Here is a 17,841-nt window from a genome sequence, read left to right as displayed (position 1 = left end):
CATAAGATGTGGTACCTTACTAATGGTCTGTCTAGAACAGTGTTCTCCTGAATTCAGGACTGTTCATTTAAATGCAAAAAGGAAATGATGGAATTCATCACATATTTGCCTTAAAAAAAACAACAACAGGCTTTTCTCATATTTACTATATACTCTTACATTGGAATTCTCTGTCTGTCTAGCACTTGAATCAGTAAAGCATCACAGGCTTTTGTAGACTGGGTTGTAATTTCTTTGGCAAACATTCCCTTTCAAGAATTCAGTAGATTTCCAGGCCACTCTTTTCTTGTCATTCCTATCTGCTAATAGCTGCAGTGCCCACCCACAGAGTGTCCCTTTGGTCTTCAACTGGCCTATTTTAGTTACTTAGTTACCTGACATTTCTAAAGTATGCTTGTTTTTGTTTTGTTTTGTTTTTTTGGTGGTGGTACTGGGGGTAGAACCCAGAGGCTTTCTACCTCCAGGCTACACTCCCAGACCTTTTTTTAAATATTTTATTTGGAAACAGGATCTTACTAAGTTGCTGAGAGCCTCACTAAGTAGCTGAGGCTGGCTTAGAATCTGTGTGATCCTAAGCGTGGGGATTACAAGCGTGCGCCACCATGCCGAGCTCCCTTAAAGTATGTATTTTAAATGGTAGCTACCAGAAACTATAAGGTAACATCTTTATATTCACTAAGGTTGGCTGAGAAGACTTAATGAAAGCTTTCTATTGAAAAAAGAAAGGAGAGAGAGAGAGAGAGAGAGAGAGAGAGAGAGAGAGAGAGAGAGAGAAAGAAAACAAAGAAGAAACTTCTAAGTAACAATATTTATCTTTAATTCTTTGAAGTAGAAAAAGCAATTGGCTTTTTAAAATTTCTTTCAGGCTAGTACTTAAAATTTTGTTGAAATGCAATGACCAGCAGATAAAGCTTTTTATCTGATTTTTATAAGAGATTTTCATAGGTCATTTATGGCAGCATCTTGATTCCTTATTTCTTGAACTGAGCATTTAAAATTCTGAACTTGCTATCATTTACATATGCATCACAGATGTCATTCGTGGACTAGAAAATTTACTCTTTTGGGGTGTACAATTCAGTGATGTTTAAGAAATTTTCACAAGTGAGCGATTACCATTAATTCCAGAATGCTGGTATTATTATTAATTTTTTTTATGGTGAGAGTAGGAGGGCGTGTGATGCTGAAATTTTAACTCAGAGAGGTTCTACCTCCAATGTATGGTCCAGGCCCCTTTTATTTTTTTGTTTTAAAACACAGTATCACTAAGTGGCTGAAGTACTCATTGTTAAGTCTTTTTTCATCATTTGTCCATTACCACAAATTTATAGTTATTTATTCATGCTATTGTCTTTTAAGTCAATAAGAAAAAAAAGAAAATTATATAATTTTATTGCCTTTATATCTATGTGTACAGTTAGCCCTGTCAGTGTTGTTTCTTCAGATAGTAGTTATTGTTTCATTTCAGCTTAAAAATTTCCCTTTAGTTTGTCCTGTGGGGCATGGGTCTACCAATGAATTCTTCAGGTTTTTTATTTTTCTAGGAATGTGTTTATTTTTCTATATTTTTATTTTGTTTATTTATTCTAAATATGGACTGCTGCACAAATTTATGTGTCATTCCTGTACAGGGGCCATGCTGGTCGTCTCTGTTTTGTTCTGTTCCTTACTGTGTTTGAAGGATAGAATTGTTGGGTATAGAATTCTTGGTTGATAGTCATTTTCTTTCTACTCTTTAAATGTCATCTCATTGCCCACAAGCCTTTATGTTTATTGATGAGCTCCTTACTGAAGATTCATGTACGTGAGTCACTTCTCCCTTTTTGCTTGCTTGCTTTCTTTCTTTCTTTCTTTCTTTCTTTCTTTCTTTCTTTCTTTTTGGTCTTTGGTTTTAAGTAGTTTGATTTTACTTTTGTTTGAAATTTTTTGATTTGAAGTTTATTAAGCCTATTGGATTAAGATTAATCTTTTTATTCACATTTGAAGACGTTTTAACCATTATCTTTTCATTTTTTCCACACCTTTCTGTCTCTCCTTTTCTCCATAACCCTGACTATACTTGATGATATCCCATGTCTCAGAGGATCTGTTTACTTTTCCTCATTTTTTTTCTTGCTGCTTCTGAAATTATATGATCTAAATTAATTAGTCTTCAAATTCACTGAGTCTGGGTCAGAATTGGATGTTGGGGAACACAGACCAGTGTCGTGTCCAGTTTCAATTTTTAATTTGAATTGTATTTGGCCTGTTTTTTTTTTTTTTAAAAAATAACCTACCTCTTGGTTCATACTCTATGTTTAGTGAGACACTATTCTACTTTCACTGAGTTTTTTAGATAATTGTTTCTGTAATTCTTGGAACATTTTAAATTACCTGATTTTAAGTATTTATATGATAAGTCCAGTATCTAGGCTTCCTCATTGACAGTTTCTTCTTTTTCTGTGTATGGGTCATATTGTTTTATTTTTTAATGTGTCTTATTTTTGTTATTATTGAAACATTTTAAATGCCATAATCTGGAAAATTTCAAAGTTTTATACCCTTGTCTACATGGTATTTATTGTTACTGTGGCTGCCAGCTTTGTTATTACTTGCTATTTATTTAGGGGTTAGGGAGAATATTAGCATCCACTAAAATGTTCATTTTCAAATCTTAGAACCTCTTAATATGCTATGTTTTATCTTAAAGAGAATATGTCAGATTATATTTTAAGAAGAATTGAAGAGCGGGGCATGGTGGCACATACCTGTAGTCCTAGTACCTGGGAGGCTGAGACAGGAGAATCACAAGTTGATGGCTAGCCTCAGCTACTTAGTGAGGCCCTTTGCAACTTAGTGAAACCTTGTTTCAAAATAAAAAATAAAATACGTCTGGGTTGTGGCTTGGAGGTAGAATGCCAGGGGGTTCAATCCCTAGTAAAAGAAGAAGAAGGAGATGGGGAAGGGGAAGGGAAAATGGAAGGGGGAGGAGGAGAAGGGAAATAAGATCACTGGTGGAATTAAAATCCTTAATCAGCTGAGGGATCAATAGATAATCCTTGAATATCTGGATAGATGCTATGCCATCACAAGGGTCATTAAAAGTGGACAGGGAGGCAGATATTTCTCTTTACATCACCCCCACATGTTGCCTTTGGATATGAAGAAAGAGAATACAAGCCAATAAATGCTAATAGCTTCTGGAAGCTAGAAATGGTGAGAAAACAGCTTTCCCTCTAGAAACTCCAAAAAGGAATTCAGTTCTGCTCCCACCTTGATTCTAAACCAAGACTTTGTTAGACTTCCGGACTATAAAACTTCAAGATGAGTATGTATTGTTTAAGCTACCAACTTGAGGCAATTTATAATGGAAGGAACAGAAACTAGTATAGTGATTTTCCTGATCAAATTCTATATAGTCTGATTTTACATGTCCTTCAATATGCCCTTGGGGAAAAAATGTTTACACTAAGAGAACCCTGCGTCTGGCTCAATGGAAACAAATTCTACAAATGGGGATTTTCTGGGAGGGGTCAGTCTGGTCAAATGATGCTATTTCTCTTAGAATAGTGTTTTTGGGGGAGGTCAATGCCTATTCTGCTCTGCCAGGGTTCTTATAGACTGCCTTTTTCACTATTTTTATATTCACTATGGTGCTATTTGTGCAAGTGCGGCTGAGCTGGACAGGTGTTGGGAATAGAATGAGGCCACAGAGCACATCATTCCTTTTTTTTTTTTTTTTTTTTGGTATGGTACTGGGGTTCCTGTAAGCCCCTTCTACCTCCGGTTTACACTCCCAGACCTATTTTATACTTTTTTATTTTTGGAAACAGGGTCTCGTAAGCCAGCGCATCTGGCTTTGAACCTGTGCGATCCTCCTGTCTCTGCCTCCCAAGTGCAGGGATTACAAGCGTGCACCACCACACCCAGCTGAGCACATCATTCTTAAAGAGGTTCATTTATTTATTTTTTTCTTTCTCTTTTTCTTTTATCTTTTGTGGCACTGGGGATTGAACTCACAGGCATTCTACCTCCAAGCTATACTCCCAGCCTTATTTTTTATTCTTTATTTTAGAAACAGGGTTTCACTAAGTTGTGGAGGGCCTCACTAAGTAGCCGAGGCTAGCCACAAACCTGCGATCCTCCTGTCTCAGCCTCTCAAGTACTGGGTTTACAAGCGTGAACCACCACATCCAGTGATTTTTCTTGAACAAATACTTCTTGGATTGTTGTAACCCTTTGGTTAGTTTCCAGAGTTCTGAAAAAATTGGTGATCTCATTTTTTCTTTTCATGGAAGAGTAGCTTTTCTGAGACCTTGATCTACATTCTTGCTGAATTTCAGCCTTTTATTCTTTTAAGTTCTGTAGTGAATTGAGCAATAGTCAATCCCCGCATAGCTCTGTTTTAGGGGAGCAGCAGTATCTGTGCAAAGCCTTCTCTAAGCATGTCATCCTAGAAACTTCAAGGGAATCTTTAACTGTTTTAAAGGAATGTGTCATGGACTGATTATTTCTCCTTTTGCAGTTGGGAAAGCCAGATGGCAATATTGAAGGACTAGTTGTTCTTTCTTGCCTGCTATATTGGTGATTAGAATTCACTTCACAAGAAGAAACACTATAGGCACTTATACAGGGCAGGTTAATAGATCGAATTAATGAACATGAAAGGAACTGTAGGAGTGAAAGAAGGGTGGATTGCAAGGCAAGTTTTCAGGAACAACCTCCAGAAAAAAATGAGATCTCATCTGCAAGAATATCTGCAAGCATATCTGCAACTTTATTCTAAATTTCTCAAAAATCAACTTTGGATCTTACTGCCTTTTGGGTTTTTGTTTTCCTTAGTCTTATTTCCTGTTTTTTTTTATAAATTATTTCTTTATTCCTAGACTCTTTCGCTTATGGGATCAACCTTTTTCTAGGTTCTGAGTTGAATGCTTAAACATTTGCTTTTATCATTTCTTAGTTTTTTTTGGATATTTTGCCCTTCTGTAATCTTTAATGATTTTTATCTTGTATACCACCTCATCAGAAATTAATATCAAATTGTTGCCTTGGTATGTCTTTGTGCAGATTTTTATTATTAACATTTTTCGTATTTTTATCTACTTGTATTTTTAAATAAAAATATTGTTAGCACATAAAAGCATTTTAAGTCTTTTAAAATATGTTCAAAAGTTTATTAAACAAGAAAAATTCATTCATACTATGCTATAACTTTTGTATTTTCTCTGCCATCTTATTTAATTCTGATCCTTTTTGGTTTGTTTCCTTTCTTTCTCCCTTTTCTGTTCTTGTAGATTAAAGAATTGATAGATTAACTCATAGGTTCCCAGAGTGGGTGACACTGCCCCCTGGGGGTCCTGGAAAGAAATGTAAATACATAAAAGAATGAAAATTTATCTCTGACTGATTATACATGAGTGGGTGATGTCTAGTGCACTGAAACAGATACATTTAACAGATCCTTAAAATGTATTTTTTTTTCTATCCGGGCATGGTGGCACATGCTTGTAATCCCAGCATTTGGGAGGCTGAGACAGGCGGATCCAGGTTCGCATCCAGCCTTAGCTATGTAGGCCCTCCGCAACTTAGTGAGACCCTGTTTCAAAATAAAGAATAAAAAATAGGGCTGGGGATGCAGCTCAGAAGGAGAATGCCCTTGGGTTCCATCCCCAGCACCACAAAAAAATGTATTTTTTTTATGAAAACCTCAAATGGTAGTTTATACATATATCATACCACTTCCAAGTAAGACAAGACCTTTAGTTCACTTGTAAATTTTTTTCTCCTGGTACTTTTCTCATGCTTCTTGAGGTACCGAGTTGATGTTCCGAGTTTTTCTCAATACAAGACATAGAGATTGGCATTGGTACTCTCACAGAGGTGTATAACATCAGTGGAAGTGTTTTCTTTAATACTCCCTCTTCCCCCAAACCCCAACCCAAGACCACCTCCCTGGCGCCACTGGAGTTTCTCCTGCGTTATCTAAGGCCCCTCTTGTATCCCAACAACTCCCGAGCATCCACACACGAGAGAAAACATACGACCCTTCATGTTCTGTGACTGGTTAATCTCACTTAACATATTCTACTTAACAGTAAACTCCATTTCAACGGCATCAATGTATATATGAGAAAGAAAGGAAGAAATAAATAAAATTGTAATTTCCCCCAAACAATTTCAGTTGAAATATCCAACTGATAGGAACTCATCATGTGTTTGGGCTTCTTGCAGAACCACCCAGCCTGGAAGATGCAGGGAAGATGCTGAATGAGACAGTGGTGGTGAACAGCCCCGTGCAGCTGGTGTGTAAGGCAGCTGGAAATCCTTTGCCTGGTACGTTTACTTTGCACTCAGTATGTCATTAACAACTTAAGATTTCCAGGAAGAACTGAAATGATATAGAAACATAATATACTAATTACTAATAAATTAAAGCTTACTGAATACTTTCCAGAGCTAAAACATTGGTAAACATATCATTAAACCGATGTTTGAATTATCATTGCTGTTAGCTACATGAGTAATTTGTCCACTTAGAAACATGAATTGTTCCAATGATGGCCACAAAAATTACAATTGTATCCTACGTACATTAATGTTGAAAAATACATTTTTTTAAATTTTTGAGGCCTACTTTGGACTTTTAAAAATATGCTTTTATTGGTGCATTGTAAGCATGTATCATATTGAGGTTTAGCACACATGACAAGGAACCCGGTGCACTTCCTCCAATGAAGCTCAACTGAATTGATTCTAAATCAGTCTTTCTGGTGAGCTTACCACTCTGTTTTGTAGATTCCCACCCCTGGTAATCTATTCATATGAATCAATAACGTAAATGTTTGAAGCCAATATTATGTGTGATACTTGGTTTTTATTAAACTTGTTAACAAAAGTCTCAGAAAGTACACAATAATAAGAAATAAAATAGGTTGAAAGTGTGCTACCAAGTAATATTGATATATAGGGATAATAGAAAGACTTTATCTTTGTTAATTCATTCTCAGTACTCACATTGACTTGATTCTTGGTGCTTTTCATAGGATTATATTCTCCTAAAACCAACCCTCAAGAAATGTTTAAGTAGAGCAAATTCAAACAATAAGCTTAAGAGTGAATCAAGTGTGACTATTTTAGTTGAAACCCAACTTAGAATATTGAATTTTGATAGAAAAAAAACAATTTACATATATCTTTTTCTCTCTTCACCTTTCAGTTATTACTTGGTACAAAGATAGCCGTCCCCTCTCAGGTTCTACCAGCGTTACTTTCGTGAACAGAGGGCAGATCATTGATATCGAAAGCGCCCAGATCTCGGATGCTGGCTTGTACAAATGTGTGGCCATGAACTCCGCTGGAGCTACTGAGTTATTTTATAGTCTGCAAGTTCATGGTACGTGCTACCTTTTCTAGACTCATCCTGGGGTAAGAGGCATGCCAAGTATTTAACTATTTTAATAAAATTGTAGTGCAGATATGTAATGGAGTTCGTATTGGTCTTCTTCTTTTAAGGGCCCAACATTGTACATCTAATAAATGTTCTTATTCCTGATTCCTATTGAAAAGCTCAGCTTTTACATTCTGCTGAACTTAAGTGTGCTTTAGATGAGCTGTTGAAATAGTTATTGATTATTTTATCAGCTAACAACAATAACCCTGCCTTTCAATACACATGCTAACAGAAATCATAGACAATAGTTATAGAAGTATTTCCATGTTATTATCTCTACAAAGACTTTTCAGATGGAGTTGTCTGTTAGCATAATATAGTTGGTGTCATGAAAAAGTATGCACAGGTCCACACACACACACACACACACACACACACACACACACGCCTGGAAATTAAGAAATAAAAAATCTATTCTGACACTGAAAACAGAAAAACATGTTTTTTAAACAAAATACTAAAACTCCCTCCTTTTCTTCATCTGTAAGATGGAGATATTGAAACTTCCCCTCCTTTCCTCACAGGATGGCTGTGATTATATCTCACATAACAGATGGAAAAGAATTTACCAAAAACAAACAAAAGCCGCCTGTAAAAACACAATATTGTGCATATTATTCATGTTTTTTTTTTATTTTGAGATAAGATATACTGTGGTGCTAACATACTTTTATCTTACTTTTGTAGTCCCTCCATCAATTTTGGGCAGCAATAACATGGTGGCCGTGGTGGTTAATAATCTGGTGAGATTAGAATGTGAAGCCAGAGGTATCCCTGCCCCAAGTCTCACCTGGTTGAAAGATGGAAGCCCTGTCTCTAGTTTTGCTAATGGAATACAGGTATCCTTTTCCATTTCTTTGGTGAAATCGTTCACCCAGTTATTCAGTGAGAAGTACAAGCAGGTAAAGCTGTTGAAGAGATTTGGGAAGCAAGGATTAGCAAATGGTATTTTTAAAAAAACCCAGCATTCGGGAGGCTGAGACAGGAGGATCACAGTTCGCAGCCAGCCTCAACTACTTAGTGAGGCCCTTTGCAACTCAGTGAGAACCTGTTTCAAAATAAAGAATAAAAATAGGGCTAAGACATGGTTAACCTGGACAACCATTGGTGGGAGGGGGAAAGGAAAAACAGGGGCGGTGGGGGGGAGAGGGCACCAAATATAGTGTAAATATATACTATTTATGTTCAATAAAAAATTTGTTAAAAAAATAGGGCTGGGAGTGTAGCTCAGAGGTAGAATGCCTCTGGGTTCCACCCCAAGTTTCAAAAGAAAAAAAAGAAAAAAATACATAATCACCCATAAACACCATAGACACTCAATTTTGATTTCTAAACAATTTGTCAACACCCCTGTATTTCTGAGAGTTCACTTGGCGCATAAATAAGTGTTATATTTTATATATTTGCTTCAGATGCCTCTTCTTTTCTATCTGCCCCCACTTTCTCCTTCTTCCAAAATGTATGTCCATCAACAATAAAACCAGACATTTTTGGATAGGATTTATATTTGAATGTCTGGAAATAATGAGTCCAGGAAACACATTAAGCATGTAAACTTCTATTAGAAACATCAAAGAATAATGTTAGAAAAATTATAATGGAAACATCATGAGAAATGAAATTTGAGTCCTAGAAAAAGAAACTTTAAGTGTGTTAAAAATACAGAAGCACATATGTGGGCAGTCTTTGCTTTATCATCTTCAATTTATCATCCTTTGAAGATATACAGACTTATACAGACTTAAAGTTTGTATCAACCCTCTATTTAACAAGTTGATCAGCACCAATGTTTTCAACAGCACAAAAGGTTATTGGCAATTTTTAGTGACAAAGTTTTTTGTTTTTTCAGCATTACAAGGGTTCTGGTTATTAAATTGTCATTGGGATGCAGCCCAAAAAAAGTATGTGAGAACTTGTACACTAAAATATAGCAAATCCCTGGTAAAAAAAAAACAGATTTAAATTGAATCTACTATCCCATAGTATAGCATGCAAAATGTTTAGACTATAACAGAAAATATGCATTACACAAAGAAATTATAGTCATGATATTAAAGAAAAAACAAAGAGGCCATCATGAGGATGATTCAGAAAGTACAGTTATCTAAGAGATATTGTTAAGCATAAAACATAAGAATTAAATTAGTAAAATATTTTGAGTAGAGGGAAAATAGAATATCTTTTCAAAGAAACAGATGCAAAAGGAGCCAAGTTGAATTTGAACAATTAAAAAGACATTAAGTGGAATAAAAACATGGAGCCTAGCAGAATGGTTCACAGCTGTTTGTCTAGCAAACCTGTAACCACAGTACATGGAAGGTGAGACAGAAACATCATAGGTTCAAGGCCAGTATACAGTAACTTAGAGATACTTTATTTCACAATAAAATTTTTAAATAGTTGGGGGTATAGCTCAGTTTCAAAGAAAAAAAAAAAATCTCTCACTGAATGAGTTCAACAGTAGATTGAAGATGAAAAAGGAAAAAAATCAGTGAGCTTGAAAATAGTGTAATAGAATTTTTAAATTTATTTTTATTGAAAGTAAATGGTATACATTTAAACTATAGTTGGTGCCCTCTTCCCCCCTCCATTTTCCTCTCCCCCTCCCAACAATGAATACCCAGGGTAACCATGCTATATTCATACTTTTACACATATTTGGAAGTAGCCCCTCATTAATCAAGTTCGGCCTCTTCCTTTCCTATCTTTCCATTCAGACTTTGCTGAGATTTCCCTTCCATTATCTGGAGTTCCTCTGTTATCCCCAGTGCTCCCTAGTTTGGGCATATTAGAGGAAACATATGTCCCTTCTCTTTCTGTGTTTGGCTGGTCTCACTTAACATAATGCTCTCCAGGACTTTCCATCTTCTTACAAATGACATGATTTTGTTCTTCTTTATAGCTGAATAGAATGCCATCGTGTGTATTTCCCATAATTTTGCAAACCATTCATCTGTTGATGGGGACCTAGGTTGTTTCCATATTTTGGCTATTACGAATTGTGCTGCTATGAACATAGGTATGCATATGTTGCTGTAGTTCTCTGATTTCAACCCCTTTGGAAAAATACCTAGGAGTGGTAAAGCTGGATCATATGGTGGATCTATTCCCAGTTTTCTAAGGAATCTCCACACAGATCTCCATAGTGGCTGAACTAGTTTGCACTCCCATCAACAGTGTAAAAGAGTTCCTCTTTCCCCACATCCTTGCCAGCATTTGTTGTTATTTGATTTCTTTATGCTTGCCAATCTGACTGGGGTTACATGGAATCTCAGCGTAGTTTTGATTTGCATCTCCCTGATGGCTAATGATGTAGAACATCTTTTCATGTGTCTATTGGCCATTTGTATCTCTTCTTTTGTAAAGTGTCTATTCAACTCAATTGCCCATTTCTTGATTGGGTTGTTTGTTTTGCTAGTGTAGAGTCTTTTGAGCTCTTTGTAAATTCCAGATATTAGCCCCCTATTGGAGTGGTGGCTGGTAAAGATCTTCTCCCATTCTGTAGGCTTCCTTTTTTTTTTTTTTTTTTTTGGTGGTACTGGGGTTCCTGGTAACCCTTCTACCTCCGGGTTATACACCCAGACACCTATTTTTTATATTTCTATTTGGAAACAGGGTCTCTTAAGCCAGCGCGGCTGGCTTCGAACCTGCGCGATCCTCCTGTCTCCACTTCCCAAGCATGGGGATTACAAGCGTGCGCCACCACGCCCGGCCCTGTAGGCTTCCTCTTTAGGTTCCTGATGGTTTCCTTTGATGAGAAGAAACTTTTTAGTTTGATGCCATCCCACTTGTTAATTCTTACTTTAATTTCCTGAGCTTTGGAGGTTTTGTTGAGAAAGTTACTGCCTGTGCCTATATGTTGTAGTGTTGAGCCTATGCCCTCCTCTAATAACTTCATAGTTTCTGGTCTACTTTCTAAGTCTTTAATCAATTTCGAGTTGATTCCTGTGCATGGTGAAAGGTAAGGATTTAATTCCATCTTTCTACAAATGGAAAGCTAGTTTCCCCAGCACCATTTGGTGAAAAGGCTGTCTTTTCTCCAGCGTATGAGTTTGGCCCCTTTGTCAAAGATTAATTGACAGTAGGTGTGTGGATTTGTTTCTGTGTCTTCTATTCTGTTCCACTGGTCGGTATACCTGTTACTGTGCCAGTACCATGCTGTTTTTACTACTATTGCTCTATAGTATAATTTGAAGTCTGGGATTGTGATGCCTCCTGTGTGATTCTTATTGCTGAGAATTGCTTTGGCTCTTTTCAATTTTAATTAAGATATATGCATTGTTTTTTAAACTTAATGCTATTACACATTTAATAGATCATAGAACAATGTAGACATGACCAAAACTTTTGTATGACTTGTTTTATTACAATATTTATTTATTGCTGTGTTCTGGAAACAAACCCAAAACATCCCTGAGATTGGTCTGCATCTACTTTTAAGTCACATAGTATTTTGCCTAATGGATAATTTCATTTTCTTAACTTTCTATTTCATCATAGTTTTTTTAAATTTGAAAATCTAATCTTTCAAAATTTGGAATCATCCATCCTCCCAAAAGTGATCTACAGATTTAATGTAATGCCCATTAAACTACCAAGATCATTCCTCACAGACATAGAAAAATCAGTCCTTAAATTTATCTGGAATAACAAAAAGCCCAGAATAGCCAAGGTAGTTCTCAACAACAAAAACCACGCAGGAGGAATCACAATACCTGACTTTAAACTATACTACAAAGCCATTGTAATAAAAACAGCGTGGTCCTGGCAAAAGAACAGATATATAGACCAATGGAGCAGAATAGAAGACCCAGAAACAAGTCCACACACTTTCAGCCAATTGATTTTTGACAAAGAGGCCAAAAACATACACTGGAAAAAAGATAGCCTCTTCAACAAATGGTGTTGGCAAAACGGGTTAACCATATGCAGAAAATTGGATGTTAATCCCACTTTTTCACCCTGTACAAAAGTCAACTCACGATGGATCAAAGACTTGGAAATTAAACCAGAGACTTTGAAGCTCCTTGAAGAGGGCATAGATCCAACACTACAACACATAGGCACAGACAAACATTTCCTCAACAAGACCCCAAAGGCACAACAAATTAAAAGGAGAATCAATACATGGGATTGCATGAAACTGAAGAGCTTCTATTCAGCAAAGGAAACTATCAAGAATCTCAATCGAGAGCCAATAGAATGGGAGAAGATTTTTGCCACCTACACCACCAATAGAGGACTAATATCTAGAATATACAGAGAACTCAAGAAACTCAACACTAAGAAAACAAAGCATCCAATAACAAAATGGGCAAATGAACTAAATAGACACTTCACAAAAGAAGATATTCAAATGGCCAATAAATGCATGAAAAATTGCTCAACATCACTGGCAATCAGAGAGATGCAAATCAAAACTACCCTGAGATTTCACCTAACTCCAACTAGAATGGCCATCATTCAAAACACAAACAACAACAGATGCTGGCGAGGATGTGGAGAAGTGGGAACTCTAAGACATTGTTGGTGGGATTGCAAATTAGTGCAACCACTTTGGAAAACAGTATGGAGAATCCTCAGAAGAATGGGAACAAATCTACCATTTGATCCAGCAATACCACTGTTGGGTATCTACCCAAAAGAAAAGAAACCAAACTACCAAACTAAGGCATGTGTATCTATGTTCATAGCTGCACAATTCACCATAGCCAAACTATGGAACCAGCCAAGATATCCATCAACAGATGAATGGATTACAAAACTGTGGGATATGTACACAATGGAATTTTACTCAGCCATAAAAAAAACTCAATTACATCATTTTCAGGGAAATGGATGGAACTGGAGGACATAATGCTAAGTGACATTAGTCAGGCACAAAAAATAAGAAATCAGATGCTTTCCCTAATATGTGAGAGTTAGGGAGAAAAGAGGAGCAAACAAGACAACCTAAAGGAGGAGAAATGAGGGGGGAAGAGGGAAATCTCTAAAGCTCACAATGTACTTAAACATATCGAAGTCAATCACTAAGCCAAGCAAGGGAGGGAGGGACAGGGAGGGAATGGGGTGAGATTTGGGTAGGGGTTAAATCAGCGATGAGTACATGTTTGTACACACAAGTTTTTTACCCCAATAAGTTGTATGAATATAATGCACCAATAAAAAAATTAAAAAAAATTTGGAATCCAGAGTTAAAGTCAATATTGACAGGAACCACTGCGTCTATTGGCTAAAAATCAATAAGTGCGGCTCATTAACTTAGCTACTACTTTGTTGTTGATCATAACTTCTTACCTGTATGCTTTAAAAAAAAGTAGGAGAATTAGCTCTTCTTATTCCACTTCTCCTCTTTATCCCTCTGTTGCATGCCCCCTCTCTCTGTCTCTCTCTCTATCTATCTCTCCCTCTCCCTCCTCTTTTCTCCTCTCCCACTTTCTCCTGGAATTAAATTATTATATCATATATAGACACCTGCTTTCAATTGTTATTCCCAGGTTTTGTTCTAGTTTCCCACATTCTCCTCCGAGTAGATGAAAAGGAGGATAATAGAATAATATGATAGTTGCTCACTTTAAAATGTCCAAGTGAAAGAAAATATTCTCCTAGACACAAATGGTAACTGATAGACTCAGCAAATAGGAGGCAAAGCCCGCCTGCTCTTCTCATGTTATATGTTGGTTACGTGCCTTTCTCTTCATTGCCAGGTTCTTTCTGGGGGTCGCATCTTAGCATTGACCAGTGCACAAATAAGTGATACGGGGAGATACACCTGTGTGGCCGTCAACGCTGCTGGGGAGAAACAGAGGGACATTGACCTCAGAGTCTACGGTGAGACACGCTGGTGATTATTTCTGTTCTAATACACATATATTTGGCTCCTAAGATCCTAAGGAAGTTGAGGGGAGTTGTTCACAATAAAGGACAATGAACAAAGGAATATTAGAATATGTGAATATTATAGATCAGTGCAAATCAGGTTTTCTTTTAGCTTTATATTTGACACTGATTTATCCCTTTTAAAGTTCTAAGATGTTAAATTGCATATATCTAGCCCCTAGAGTGTTGGTTTTACAGAGTACTCTGGAGAACATGACTAGCAGTATCAGCTCAAATTTGGGAGACACAATCTTCTCACCAAAGCAAATATCTTTTCAAGTAGCTTTCTTCATTCTACTCTTCAAAGCCATAATTTTGTTACTTTTAATTATATCTCCAATCAGTGTATTTTGTGATCAACACTATGCCTACAAATCAAGGTTATTTGAGGAACAAAAGTTAAACTTGACATAAATTTAGATAGAACGCAGGTTGTTTTTTTTTCTACCTACAGTGTAGCCATATGATATAGAATCTCTGGCTCCATTAAAGCAAAACTCTCCCAGAGCAAAGCTGGGGCCTCGGTGGCCTCCATTTACTGATTACGCTCATCACTGCACATCTTGGTATATCTTTACATTGAGATTTTCTTTTGACTTTATTCTATGTCTTATTTACATTATATTTCTTCATTCATGAAATAATGAAATTTTTTCTCCCTTGGCCTCTTGTAAGATATCTGCCTAATTGGGGCCTTCTCTTTAAGTTCTACCTCCAAATAATTTCTACTTTCAAATAATTCACTCATATTAGAAACATGTTGTTGTTGTTGTTATTAATTATTATTATTATTATTATTATTATTATTATTATTTTACCTGAAAATTTTATGGACCATGTTGGCTTCTCTTTAAATTCTGATGAAAGTAAATGGGACTCCTTTGATCAGCTTTTATATTTAGATAATATTTGTTTCAACATCTCCAAGGCATCAAAATTGTTTCCCAACAACTTAAGTATTTTATGAAAATTACATTGTATATTTCTACATTTGTCTTATTGTCATCACCTTAATGAATGCTGTGTTCCTAAATGTCATAATATTGTAAGGAGTATGTTTATAGAAAAGAAACTTGTCATTTATAAATTTATGAATGTATTAAAATATAAAACTCAAAAAAAGAAAGTAAATGGGATGATCACAAATAAAATATATTAAGTCATATACATTTTTAGTAAGAAAACTCTTGTTCCAACATCAGTGCCATACACTAAATACTAAAAAGAAAAAAAGTTACAATTGGCATCTTTATACCCCCAAGGCTGGTGCATACTCCTTTTCTCCTTTTCTCCTCTTCCCCCTATTTCTTTTCTATTATTGCTACAATTGACATGGACCCACCTCCAACCCTCAGATTTGCTGCTGTCTCAGAAACAACTCTATAATGCCCAACCCCAGAGATTTTACTTCTTTTGTTGAATAGGGTCACCATTATGCTTTCTAAAAAGATGGAAAACTGACTTTTAAAAATACTGTAAAATAAAAATTTTCGATCTAAGAATGTGACATAAAAGCTTCTTTGGTCATTAGCAAGCGAGAAGAAATGTGACAGCAGTAGTGAGTAGTACTCAACAGTGAAAATCTGGGTTCAACTCCTTTCATTTCTGCAGTGGCCAGTGTGGGCCTGGGAGACAGTGAAGAGCTGGTGTTTGCCAAGAGTTAACTTTTGGTCATTTTCTAGAGTACTTTCATCCCATCTCTTTAAGTTGAAAATTGGGATCTGTCCTCTGGTGTAAAAGCCAAATGACTAATTGATGTGTATATATGTTTTAGGATGTGTGTATAAGTTTATCATATATATATATATATATGTATATGTATATATGTATATATAATGTATATATATTTAGCCAACTACTGAAAAAGTACAAGTTAAAAGTTTCTTAATCTGAAATTAGTTTCCAATTTGTGCTCCAATCATGTATTATTCCCATGAAGTATATTCCTATTAATATCCTCAGTGATCTTATATATACTTGGTGTCTAGTGAATGTTAACCCCCAGAGATAAATTCTCTTCAGATTTACATTATAGATTACGGAGATAGTAGGAGGAAAACTCCATGAGTAAAATGTCTTTTCCTATAATCACAAGGGTAGTTTCTTCAAAGTTCTTCTCTCTGCTATAAATTTGAAGACACTGAAACAAGAGAAATGAGTTTTTAGCTGGGCATGGCGGCTCATGCTTGTAATCCCAGCACTTGGGAGGCTGAGACAGGAGGATTGCGGTTCATGGACAGCCTTAGCTACTACTTATTGAAGCCCTTTGCAACTCAGTGAGACACTGTTTCAAAAATAATGTATAAAAAATAGAACTGGGGTTGTAGTTTGGAGGTAGAATGCCCCAGTACCGCAAAAAAGAAAAGAAAAGAAAAGAAAGAAATGAGTTTTTAAAAGATTTGTATTCTGGTAGTACCTTATCTTTGAACTTAATTTCAGAGAACTTTCTTAGAGAGTTCATAATCTTTAGCATGTTCGATAAGGAAATTTAACAGGTATAATATATAGACTGAGAAACAAGCCTAAAACTTATCCTTTCCTTAGTAACATAGCCACAAAGCAAAATAGTAAAAGTATCTAAGGAAGCTGAAGATCTAAAGAATAGAACCTTGTTCTCTTCTCAGACTAAACAAAATGTTGGAAATAAGAAATGGGGAAAATAAATGTGTTTCAGTAAAATGTATGCCCAATTATTAATTAGATTCACATTATGTTTCTTTCTGCGTGTGTGTGTGTGTGTGTGTGTGTGTGTGTGTGTGTTACTGCAGATTGAACTCAGGGGCATTCTACCTCTGAACTATACCCTCAGGGCTATTTTATTTTTATTTGAAAACAGGGTCTCACTAAGTTGCAGAGGGTCTCACTAGGTTTCTGAGGCTGGACACAAACCTGCAGTCCTCCTGTTTCAGCCTCCCAAGTAGTAGGATTCCAGGCATGTACCACCACAACTGGCTAATTTATGTTTCTTAAAAAATACTCTATTTTTTAAAGTTTTTCTCTCAGTTTTAAAGATCTGTTTTCACTTTGAATTTGATTCAGCTTATTTCTGCACAGAATAGTAATCAAATGAACAATATTTGGAAATAAATTACCATTCTTCATGCTTGGATTGATTCTGACTTTCACTTCTACAAACAGTCATAAGGAAATAATGCTTTCGTGTATACAAATAACCTAAGATAAACATTTTTACAGAGCTATGGTACTTTTTTATCTAATAAGGCAAAAATTTATGCACAATTATTTCTAGGCTGTGAAACTGGCTATTCTATCAGGGGGTTCCTGCTTGGAGGCTTGTGAATATATCTATTTTCATGATGTCTTAGAAAGTGATGCTAATAGAATAGTCACATGCCTTTTATCTAGCATGTTGAAAACAATCTCATTGTTTACTAGTCCCCATAGAATAATTACTGTCACCTTAGTGATGGTTGGATATCTGTTGTATGCTATTAAATTCAGCAGAAGAGCTGCGTGTAGAGGTTCATGCTTGTAGTCCTGGTACTTGGGAGGCTGAGACAGGAGGATTG

General features: G+C 36.0%; 1 protein-coding gene across 1 annotated transcript in view; it reads left to right on the top strand.

Moving 5' to 3' along the window:
- HMCN1 (hemicentin 1) overlaps nt 1-17,841 on the top strand; it is a gene marked incomplete at its 3' end in the record, with an annotated part of 469,132 nt that overhangs the window by 291,471 nt on the left and 159,820 nt on the right. The window contains exons 37-40 of the mRNA XM_080699395.1: nt 6,214-6,315; nt 7,199-7,375; nt 8,120-8,271; nt 14,140-14,263. Of these exons, the coding sequence (XP_080555521.1) occupies nt 6,214-6,315; nt 7,199-7,375; nt 8,120-8,271; nt 14,140-14,263 (555 nt within the window). The remainder of the gene's footprint in view (nt 1-6,213; nt 6,316-7,198; nt 7,376-8,119; nt 8,272-14,139; nt 14,264-17,841) is intronic.

Source organism: Muscardinus avellanarius (genome assembly GCF_963383645.1).
Source record: "Muscardinus avellanarius genome assembly, chromosome: 7".
Lineage (NCBI taxonomy): Eukaryota > Metazoa > Chordata > Mammalia > Rodentia > Gliridae > Muscardinus > Muscardinus avellanarius.
The sequence above is the reverse complement of the archived record's forward strand: the minus strand, read 5'-3'. Positions and strand labels throughout refer to the sequence as shown.